At 44.1% G+C, this 12,107-nt stretch overlaps 1 protein-coding gene across 1 annotated transcript in view; it reads right to left on the reverse strand.

Annotated features, from left to right (window-relative positions):
• LOC119740268 (multidrug resistance-associated protein 7-like) overlaps positions 1-12,107 on the reverse strand; it is a 72,530-nt gene that overhangs the window by 41,115 nt on the left and 19,308 nt on the right. Inside the window, exons 2-7 of the mRNA XM_038215529.1 lie at positions 9,283-10,872; positions 8,119-8,222; positions 6,431-6,658; positions 4,828-4,984; positions 3,284-3,498; positions 2,778-3,029 (exon numbers count right to left, since the gene is read on the reverse strand). Coding sequence (XP_038071457.1) covers positions 2,778-3,029; positions 3,284-3,498; positions 4,828-4,984; positions 6,431-6,658; positions 8,119-8,222; positions 9,283-10,861 — 2,535 coding nt within the window. The 5' untranslated portion in view covers positions 10,862-10,872. The remainder of the gene's footprint in view (positions 1-2,777; positions 3,030-3,283; positions 3,499-4,827; positions 4,985-6,430; positions 6,659-8,118; positions 8,223-9,282; positions 10,873-12,107) is intronic.

Raw genomic sequence — 12,107 nt, forward strand, 5'->3', positions numbered from 1 at the left:
AATTTTCACAAGTGGACACCAGATAAATATCCATGCTCAGGATACTACAGCACTTCATTTTAGCAAAGACTGCCCTCAGTCTGTGCATGGTCTGACCAACTTGCACCTCTACCCAAGCTATGCCCGGCACAGCTAATTAACTACTGTCAACTTGTTTCACCTGCGCATCTTCCGTCTCCAAGACAGGTCTCTTCTCCTTTGGGATTTGGTAATACACCTAAAAAACAAAATCCGCCGGGGGGGGGGGGGGGGGGGGCACAGTGCCCCCTCTGGATACGCCACTGGTCTTGGGAGAAGACACGCCCTTGCCCTGACCATGACCCTTGATCTGAGTAAACAACTACTCTTATACCAACACGGCCACAGACTTCAGACTTTCCTCTGAAGTCACCAACCTCTGCTCCCTTCCAGAGTCAACAGCTCTCATCAACTTGGAGGGCTTTTCGTCCAGCAACCTCTGCTGCTCAACCTGCTGACCCACATCACCATGGACACATGATTCTTGTTTCAGTGTCCAAGGACCCACTAATGAGCTGTCCTCATGAGATGAACTGTTGCTTTTTGTCCCGACTGGTCGAGCAGCAAAACTTAACAGTTCGCTATGTACCGGTGAAGGGGTCACCATCCCCATATCACGAACGAACAGGTTGGTACTCACCTTACCCCGTTCCATGCCACTTCCCTCAGGGATGAACGACATCAGATCATCATCTGGGCTGTCTGAATCCCTGGCAATAGGCATCGACTGCTCTTGGGGAAATATCCCTGAGCTCTGTCCTTTCCAAAGTGTACTTTCCATAAAGCTCACCTCCCTCCCTACTTTAGGGGCCAACTCAGGCACCACACTTGCGCCCGACACTCTCCCTGTTGCTCCAAAGACATACCCAGAAGTCTCTTCAGGCAACCTAAGCTCAACATTGGAATCAACCCAATGGAGCACATGCCGACTCTCAGCCGGTGTGCCCGTGTTCCCTCCCTTCAGGAAAGAGCCGACTGTAATTCCATGGCAGCCTCCAATTTCTTTGCAATGAGATCCTTCTTCCACTGCAGAAATTGGGCTTCCATTCGCAGTCGTTGCACTTCGGCCTCAGCACTTGAGATGGCCACGAGATCCTTTGAGCCTTCGCTCATACTTGAGCAACCTCAAGGCAAAGGGTGCATGTGTGTTTTGTTAGAAAATACCGCCGATTGTGAATGATTGCTAATTATTCTGTTAATTACACATTAAACCTGTAACAAAGACACCTTAAAACACTGTCGGTAACCTCAAGCAACAATGATAATTTATTCAACAATAATCAACAAATGTGCAGTAAATGGGATTTTTATTTGGGATGATTGTTTTATTATCCGAGTCCTTTCTTATTGGGGAGATGACCCAAACTTACTGTTCGCAGTAGCGATGCGTAGCTGCATCAACAAAGCATCAGCAATGTACAACAGCATAAGCAATGTACAACAGCATCAGCACTGTACAACAGTACAGCTTTGTACTTGCTTCGCATCAACCATCATCATCATCATCATTCTCAGTATCCATCATGGGGGACGTTGAGCCGCCAAGACCAAGCGATCAGATGCAGACTGCCACAGCTGATGTGCACGTGTCTTGTAGTCAACTTCTAGCTGGTGCACCCAGGTGTTGCGAGGTCGGCCCCTGGGTCTCTTCCAGGCACTGTCAGGCTGGAGTCCCCCTAGTGCGTCGACACTCAGCTTAAGAGCGGCATGGGCGGGCGTGTCATCCGGTAGCCGTCGGACGTGACCGAAGATGGTAACACAGATATCCTCGAGACCAGTGGTCCCCATGATAGTGGTGTTGGCGACAAAGTCGGACCACCGGACACCAAGGAAGTGCCGTTGGCACCTCATATTGAAGGCTTGAAGCCGTCGCCTATCCTCAGTTAGGGGCGTCCACGTCTCCGACCCATATAGAAGCCAGTAATAGCAATGTACAGCTAAGACAGGCTTTTACTTGCAACACATCAGCTATACATGCCAGCGTAACCTCAGCACAGACCATACGACTTTTCATAAGCATTTCACAAACGCAGAGCACAAGTAATCCAACTACATGTTCTTCCTCTCTGCTCGCTGTCCCAAGCTCAACTCACCTAGAGCGTCACGTATCTACCTCACAGGTAAACACGTACACACACACTGTACAAACAGGCATGCATGTACTTTATCCATGGCGCTTTGTTAACCAATGCCATGCACGCAGCAGCTCCTAGATGCTAAGCTACGCCCAGTCACACACGCATACACTTTAATACACTAATGCTACTACAATACAAATGCATTGGGAATAAACTGGCCATAAGTCCACACACTTTCCGATACACTATGTTCCATTTTCATGAATTTATTTCGAGGTTGTACCACTCGTACTTGAAGCGTTACAGCCAGCTAGCACGTTTCCCTGAAATTTCCTGCTGTAGCACTTGGCTCGTCGCCCGCTACACAGTGCATTCACGCTGCTCATGCAAGCTGTCTAACACGCATCCCGCGCGATACACAGCGGGGTTGGCCAGTTTCCCGTTGTGACTAGCATTGACTAGCATGTTGTGTGCACGACCTGAACCGACATTTAATATTTTTTACATTAACTGAGGCAAGTTTTTTCCCCTATACACAGGTTTGTCACAGGGTAGGCCTACTGCGCTTGTACTTTGTTTTGGAAGATTCTGTGCTCACAGGGAATACGCACACTTGCTGTTCCAGTGCTGCAAGCACAGAATGGTAATAATACATGAAGAGCTATGGGTTTTTTGACTTACTCTAATATCTTCCAGGAGAGCGCATGCCTCCATGACTGCCCGGTACCTCTTGGCGATGTACTCCATGCCAAACAGGACGTTATCCCTCAGCGTAGCGTGCTGCACCCAGGCTTCCTGGGGGGACAGACCAAAGCCACCGATGAGATCCGTCATGCCAATAGACCCACCCGTTTTGGTCATCTCGGCAGTGATCGCAGACAAGAGAGAGCTCTTTCCGGATCCCACACATCCTATGACACCGACTAACTGGCCCTGTGGATCCGACAAATGCACAGTATTCAAACATTTCAATGAACTTCATAGATGATGCTTCGTGACTGCTCCATATGTTCGCACACACGTGCAAAGTTCAGCAAGTCAAGAAGCTGCTATGAGGAGTTTGCTGGTCTCTAACTCAATATTTGAGATAGTTGAGGTGGTCAGACTAGATTCTGATTTGCTAATATGCCTGAAACGTTCCTAATTCATGCAGTACATGTACATCTGACATTAGTCAGTATACCTACCCTGCCAACACGTAGATTCAAATTGGACAGTTTTAGGGTACCAGCCCCATCCTCCTCCTCCTCCTGCTCCATCCCTTCTGCGTCGTTTCCACTGGGTTTGCTAGCCTTAGTCTTTGAATCGTCTTTCTCGGGGGTGCTTTCTGTCTTCCTTGGATGGTCCCACTGGAAACCGCCATGCTTGATCTCAAGGTAGGAGTTGGGGTCCATTGTGCCTTCTGGATATTTCAGATATTGATCTTTAATGAGAAGCTTGTCCTTTCAAAGACATTCAGCTTTAAATTTAGAGAACATGAGCAATATACAAAAATATATACATACTCCATTTTCACTACATGTCATATGATTATTTTATAATGCATCACATTAAAGAAATGAATCGGTAGAGAAAAAGAGCATCAACCAATCTGTTAGAGACTCACATATTAGCAAGTTTCTTTACTCATTTGGTGCATTCAAGGAATCTTTTTTGTAAGACAGTGGATATATTGCTGGATCCGGCTTTCTTTTAGTAAACGATATTGAGTTGGAGAGATCTAACAGCGCTCTCTTTGATGCATAGACGAGTTGGCCTACATTAAAACCATTAAATTACCACCATCGTTCGAGCAGCAAGTGCGGCAGAATGGATGGCGCGTCTGATATGTGAGCGCGCCATCCCAGGTTCCGCAAAAACTGATATACATGTACGCAAAGTCTTTAAGTATTTTAAATTGACTCCTACATTAATTTTTAAAGTATTACAAAATGTACACTTCCTTTTTCTGATCTGTGGCTTTGGAGGATTTTTTTTCAACGGGAAATACAATCCGAAATTGTAAATAGTCTGATTCCCATTTCGTGGATGAGAAGTCACAAGGACAATGTTGGCAGGAACCAGACTATTTGTCATAGTAAAAATTTCTAAGTCAAAAAAAAAATAGTCACTGCACACGTTCAGTGCCGTTCCGGCTTAATATCATTCACTTTAAATAAGTAAAGTCGGATCCGGCTAAATATCTAATGCCTTTTTGTAGCACACACACATTCAAGCAAAAAGAGACAGACGAATCAACAGTTCTGGACCAGCTCGTTCTTAAATGCAATTTGCCAACTTGCTAGAGGCAAATTACAAGTGGCTTTAACCCTAACCCCACCTCACTCCTCCAAAATCCTCCTGGCGGTTTTGGAGGTTTCTAGAGGATTGAGGATGAATGGTGATTGAATCAAATGAGGATTCTGGAGAATTGAGGATGAATGGTGATTGAAGCACATGAGGATTTTGGAGGATTGAGGATGAATGCTTTTTGAGGCAGGACTGTCTTATGATTTTGAAGGATTTGGCGTTGGTTATCCTTCATTTAAACACGAGTGAAACATTTTGGGATGAGGAGGATTTTGGAGGATTGACGATGAACGCATTTTGAGGCAGGACTGTCTGACAATTTTGAAAAATTTAGGCGGAGTTGCAAAATTTTGGAGGATTTTGGAGGATTGAGGATGGTTCTTAGCAAAAAGAGCCTAGGGGGTTAGGGTTAAAGGTGAATTGGGGTGGTCATGGTGGCTACCTGGGTTGTAGTAGCTTGAGGGATCCAGTTCCTGTAGCTCCAGGTAACCCTTGACCCTTTTGAGAGACACCCATGCCTGGATGACAGCGTTCAGAACCCAGGGAAAACTGTTCAGGGGACCAATCAGCATGTTGAATAGGGCCAAGCTGGTGAAAATCTAGATTGGGAAAAATGAGGTCATGTCTTCAGTGTTTTGTAACAGTAACTCCGATCATCGTGCCGCTACACCTTTCAGACACCATCTCAGGTAAGTGTGTATTTCTGGGTCACGGCACCGTTGTTGTACATCTGATAGTGCAATCACCTGCCGCTAGAGGGCGTTATCTCAATGAATCAGTATCTCCCATGTACCGCTATTATAACGTCTTGGAAATCTTGTTCAATTTAACCCTTAAAAATGTACGGTCACTTTAGTTCGCACGCGTACTACATCCGGCAATAGGGCTTCCATGAAGTTGCACAAAAATCTGGCTGCATCCTGTATGGTACTGGCTGAAATTTCAGAGATTGGTTCGGGGCTAATATGCAAGGTGTTGAAACTACACTGCATACGTGAGTGCGTGTATGACACAACTGCTACAAGATTCCAAAAACGTTAGCAGTTTGTGACAGCAGTTCGTGACAGCGATTTTCTTTTGATAACACCCTCTTTCGGGGGGTGATCGTGCTCTTAATATACAATGTCTCGACCCAAGACTAGTCAGTATGGAGCACAGATCAAAGCCTAACAAGGGAATCAAGACTACACTCATGTCTGACCTGTTAAAGGTTGAAAGGCAAAAAGCAATGGAGTCAAATTATTTCGCTCAAGGACAGTTTGGCAATTACATTCTGCACAGATTTGACCGTAGCTTGTGAAACAAAACTTGTCAACAAAATTCATAGGCGGTTACAACGTTAAAGGGAAGATACAGCATTTGCAAACATCAAAAAAGAAAATGATCCAATTATCACGATATACCTGACTGGAATGTTAGGGAATGACAGTCTAAAGTATCCTGTAAAATTGTGGCTCCTGATGTGCTGACATTTTCAAGAAAAATTGTATTTTTCCAACGCTGGTAGTCCGACCAGTGTTGGAGAAAACTGGCTTATTTCAAAAAACTGCTCCTAATTATTTATATTTAGTTATTCCGCATTTTCTTTGCAATTGATTACACATTGATTGAAGGGGTGCAAGCCTGCTAGACGGATTCTCTGACCTTACAATTCCCTGATGTCTATAAATTGCTTCTTTCATCTTAAGTGGGGTCAGGGAACCAGACTACAAGAGCATGATTGGTTTTCTTGGTTTTTCCAGCATCTACAAGCCCGAAACGTGAAACAAGTCAGTTTAACAATATTTTCTATAACATACTAATCCTCCAAATCTATTTATTTCTGAAAATTGCAGCAAAAGCAGATGTTGTACATTCTCTTTTATGTAAATCACTGTAATAATAAACAGAGCTCCAAGTTGGTGTACTGAACAACTAACAAGACTGAAGTCAGCACTGGTTACAATTCTTGACTTATACAAATCCAAACTTACATTTCTTACAGAAAATCGCTTGTTCGCATCGTGAGAAAATCTCATGCACATGTATGAGAGCGAGCCACATACCTTGGCAGCTGTCAGCTGGTTCCCTAGAAGTGAGTAGGTGGCAAAGGACAGCACAGATATCAGTATGGGTGTGGTGGCCCAGAAGTACACGCACATAGCATCAAGGTATTTGACGCCCTTCAGACTGCCCAGCTCCAGGTCTCGTAGCTCCTTGATCCTGCGCATGAAGTGCTTCTCCCAGGCATAGAACTTGATGACGCGTATGCCATACAGGATCTCACTCATGACCTGTTCATGTGCAGAGGGTGAAATCAGTTTGGTTGATGTATAATCTTCTCAATTATACATATACAGGGTGAGTAAAAAAAACATGAAACCAAAATGTCTGAACCATTGTTTTAGTGAAGTTATGCATGTAGCAATTCCAAAATCTAGGATATGAAAGCCCAATTCATAAGCTTTCTTTTAGTACAAGAATCATTCAAATCACTCGTGTACTTTTGAAGTTACGGAATTTTAAACACAACAACCGATTATAGTTCTGTCCACGGATCAACAGAAGGTAAGTGTTCTTTCAGCAAAATGAAAAACAAATCACACAGGGATGTGTGTGAATTGTTTCATTTTGCTGAAAGAACACACACCTTCTTTGTGATCCGTGGACAGAACTTTGAAACGGTGGTTGTGTTTAAAATTCTGTAACTTTAAAAGTACATGAGTGATTTGAATGATTCTTGTACTAAAAGAAAGCTTATGAGTTGGGCTTTCATATCCTAGATGTTGGAAGTGCTACATGCAGAACTTCACTATAAACAGAAGTCCCGAAATATGGCATTTCACTTTTTTTGACTCACCCTGTATGTACATGTAGGTGGTGACAAATTTCATGACTCTGTTAACTACACCTCAGTAGTGAAACTGTGAGAACTGATGTGGTGATGGTTAGTGCATTATTGTCCTCATGACCTTTGATGGTGCCATTTGCTTTTAATATTCACATCCCCACAGATGCACTGTGTTCCGTGTGTACGCGTGTGTAAGCAGACTGTACGGAAGCAACAAATTTCAAAAGTTTTTAGGGCATTGCATGTCCTCAAAAACTGCAGGATAAGTCACGAGCCAAATTGTATAAACAGCCCTCAAAACAAAATCCATTCATGCACTGTGCTGTCTAAAATCAGTTGAAGTTTTAATACCACATGTAAAAGATGAAAATATCTGTGCTTTCTGAGGCTGGTTGTTACTTTCTTTTTTAAACAACCTCAACACCAAATATAACAAGTTCCTCAAGATTTGTCTTAAAATGGCTTTAATGCAGAAACACCATATTCAATCATCGTATTCTTAAAAAAAACCACTTAATTCTGTGAAGAGTTTTCTTGGTACTTGGTACTTGGTTGGTTCTTCTCGTAAGGAAATCCACAAGGGAAGGGAGTATCACTAGGAGACCAGAAACACCGGGGCAAACCCCTTCTCTTAGCGATAAGTGTTACTGAGTTCTTTTACGTGCGTTAAGCCTGATACATCACACGGGACCTCCGGCTTAACGTCCCATCCGAAGGATGAAGCAATAATGGTTAAGTGCCTTGCTTAAGGGCACAAGTGTCCGGGCCCGGGCTCGAACCCACGCCACTGTTGCCTCTGAAACACCAGAGCATGAGTCCGGTGCTCTTAACCGCTAGGTCATGACACTCCACTGGTTTTCACAGGTCATGCAAAAATGATGTGTCGCTTCTCAGTGGACTCACCTTTATCCTGCCATCTTTGTGCTTCATCAGATCCTCAAAGTACTTCTGGATCTTGACAGTCAGCCATTTGGTCATAGCAATCAACAGCAGAGTGAAGGCAACTCCTACATAAGCAGAAGAACAAAATAAACACCATTCACTGCAATAATGCTGACTCTTATTAAACCTAACTCCCTAGCATGATTTACTAGAGCCATACCCATCCTGGCAAATTCCAACACCATATGGGAAACTGCACACACACTTTTTTTCTGACTTTGATTCTGCTGGTATGCCAACCAAGTGTAAAAGACTGTCAGTTTAGGGATACTGTACCCTTCCTGACAGATTCCAACAAAACATGCCGTTGGGGTTTGATGAGCGGAGTTCTGTTATGGGCAATTCCACGCTTACTCACGTTACATTTTCGATGTACTTTTGAGTTTCCTTGGGCTGTAATTACCTTACTGAAAAGGTTTAATAACTGTTATCCCCATGGTAGATAGAGTAGACCTAGACCTACCTACTGTAAGCACCAAAGATGACATCCAGAAAAATGTGTTGTATGACAAACAAGACGCACAAAATCGGTTACTCACGTTACGAAAATGTAACGTGAGTAACTGATATTGTGCGTCTTGTCTATCATACATAACACATTTTTCTGGATGTCATCTTTGGTGCTTAGGTAGGTCTAGGTCTACTCTATCTACCATGGGGATAACAGTTATTAAACCTTTTCAGTAAGGTAATTACAGCCCAAGGAAACTCAAAAGTACATCAAAAATGTAACGTGAGTAACCGTGGAATTGCCCTTATGGTTAATGCAGCTCATCATGCATGTTTAAATAATTTTGAAATTTGTGTGTGCGATATTTTCTTGATTTCGTCAAGCCTTTATACAACTCTATTATAATCTATTTATCAATTTCTTGAAGGAACTGAGAGATTCTTAACATTGTTCTTCACTCGGTTTTACAGGTGTATCTTGTTTTTTTGGTTTTTTTTAAAGGACCAATAATTATTGGCCGTAAATATTAATGAAGATCTTGGCAAATAAATGCGGAGGGTCCAGAATTCACAACATCTTGGGTCTAGCTAGTTTGCATATTCAGTGGCTGAAGGTTATTAAAAGTGAAATGATTGCTATGACAATTAAATTGATCACCGTTTCTGGAAACTGACCTGTGAGAAATGCCAGTCCCAGCTGCTGATGCAAGAAAAACAGCGATACGGCAATCTTGACCGGGAGGCTCCACAACTCATGAAAGCTCCGGCAGACGTTGATGATCCTTTCCGAATCCACGCTCATGAAGTTCACAATCTCTCCGGTGGTGAACTGCGACACGGCTGTGGAGCTCACCACGAGGGCCTTGCGGTAAGTTGTGGTCACCAGGGCTGCCCGCATGCGAATCAAGATCTTAAAGATCTGGTAGTTGTAGTGGATCGACAAGAAAGCGCCAATCAGAGAAGAGAGGAAGAGGCCCAGGGCGTACAGCCAACCATTCACGACTGGTTCTTTCTCGGTTTCCATGAAAGTCACCAGGGCATTGAGCAAGAGCGGTCCAGCGAATGTCAACATATCGCAGATGAATTTTACAATACCAAGAGAGAAGAAGCGAACCCCAAAAGCTCTCAGAAGTGCCCTCAGGAGGGTGGGTCTTGCAGACTTAGACTTGGGGTTCCTGACTTCGTAAGACGGCACTTCATCATCGTACTGGCTGCTATAACTGGTTCCCATAAAGCTGTGCAGTGGCTCGTCAGTGAAGAGAGAGCCTGCTGGCATATGGGGATCTTCCCCACGAGATGCGTCGTAAGCTCCGCTGTAGTCCGTGACTCCCTGGGCCAGGTTCCCGCGGAAGAAGATCCTGCCGAATGCGTTTTCCACATGGTGGGTTTGTAGCGACTTGGGCAGCCGGAACACGTCCTCAGGGTTTCGCAGCTCGCCCTGAGCTCCTCGTTTCATCAGGGGCTGAATCCACCACAAGAACAACTTAGAGAGGAAGCTGCCCTGTTCCTCAGCGATGCCAAGATCCGAAATGAGACCGTACTCATCTAGAGTGTACGACCGTCTATGTCGTCCCACCAAAGGTGAGGTCTCATCCGTGGCATCGTCATTGATGCTAGGAAAGATCGGCCTTCCTCGATTTCTCTCGTAGTTCTTCCGGGCGTGTCTTCGGGATGGCAACAGTGACACCAGGTACAACAGTTGTAAACCAAATTCTACAAATGCAACAATTCTGGCAATCTCGTCCAACTCGACCCTGTCTTTGTGTGCAAGGTTACGAAAAACTCTTGCCACCTTTACAACAGAAGACAGCAAGGTAAGAGGCCACATGAGCAAGACTGGTAAGTGACCCCTCACATGTTTTGTCCCTGTTCTCCGAAGCTTTACCAGGTATAGAGAATGAACAACCCATGCAAAGAAGGTACAACTGTCTGTGAGATACTGAACAGGTGCAAGTCGTTTTTTGGCATGAGTTAAGCTCAGAATTACCCCTAATACTGGCAAAAAGCTGGTGACTACTGACACGGAAAGCCTTCCTCGAACAGCAAGGGATCTCTTCAAGTTCTCATGCTCCGTGTACTGGATTTGTCCAATGTAGAGACCACTAGCGACGGCAAGCAAGGCATAACTGGTGACATCAAAGACCAGAAGCTCCTTGCAATAGCCGTAGGCTTTGTCTGGCCAGATGAGAGAGTCATTATTAGGTGGCCCACAAAAGTCTTGCAGAACACCTTCCCGGGTCGTCATGGTGGGCATGCAGCATGTACCTGTGTTGGACATGAAATTCCAGATACACATTGAGATAAAAAGTCAACTGATCAGTGGAGTGTTGCTGGTGTCAACCATCTGGGCACTAGAATTGGTGCCAAGTCGGTAAGTGTTTCGTGTATGGTAGCCGGTTACCATACTGGCTCCACGCACACAAAATATCGCTGTGGCTGCAATGCTCATACTCTGGTTACGTTTCCAGACCAAATGATGCTATTTCTGATACAATTACCGACTTGAAGAAAACATTTTCAATTTTGTACCCAACACCTGGTGTATTTTGAATCGCTAGTGAATTTTATGCGAGCACTTAGTCCCTAACTAGGACTCTACGGATCGCTTTTTTAACATTTGGACATGGTCGGGCGATTATTAGTAGATCGCCCGACCATGTCCAAATGTTACAAAAGTGATCCGTAGAGTCCTAGTTACTCGGACTAGTGAGCACTCTGATATTGGTTCAGATTCCAGAGTGTATTCTAGGCCGCCACAGAAGATCATTCTCATCACTTCGAGGGTTTTTACGTTGTGTTGTGTAAAATTACAAAAATCATAGCACATAGGCCTACACCACCATGTACACGACTCAAATAAATCAAGTATATCACTAGCTTGAGTAACTCATGGAGGTAGAATAGCTGACAATACATGTACATGCTCATGCATGTCAGCTGGAGTTACTCAAGCTAAATCTAGGCCGTATTGGACTCTAATTTGATCAAAACAAAACAGGGGCCCTAGGCTACACTTCACGATCGCCCATAACCTGATAACTTTAGTCCCTAGGCTGCTACATGTAAGCCTTACTCTTTTTTTTTTTGGTGTGTCACTTAGCCCAGGTGGACTCCCTTTCCTCCCTACGTTAACCTGGGCTAGTGTGTCACTGTGTGTTTATTCATTTGAAGTGGCTATCGTTACGGCAGCCGTTGTTTAGCGCCCTCTACGATACTTTGTTGATACGCACGCAGGTATATAATTATTTGTTTCCCCACATTTTAGCGAGCAGTGCGGCAGCTCAGTCGACTCGATAGAGGATAGGATTTTGCACCGCGAGGTTGCGGGTTCGCATCTCAGACTAGAACTTTTTGCACTCAAATTTTTTCCTTTTTCTAACCTGAGGCTTTGGAGGTTTTTTTTTAAAAGGGAAATAAAGTCCGAATTTCATAACGTTCAAATTCACTTTTTTTCCTTCTAATTTTATATTTCCTTCTCATGTTTTTATAAAAGTTGCAGT

The sequence above is a fragment of the Patiria miniata genome, unplaced genomic scaffold, assembly GCF_015706575.1.
Source record: "Patiria miniata isolate m_02_andy unplaced genomic scaffold, ASM1570657v1 HiC_scaffold_5, whole genome shotgun sequence".
In the NCBI taxonomy this organism is placed as follows: Eukaryota; Metazoa; Echinodermata; class Asteroidea; order Valvatida; family Asterinidae; genus Patiria; species Patiria miniata.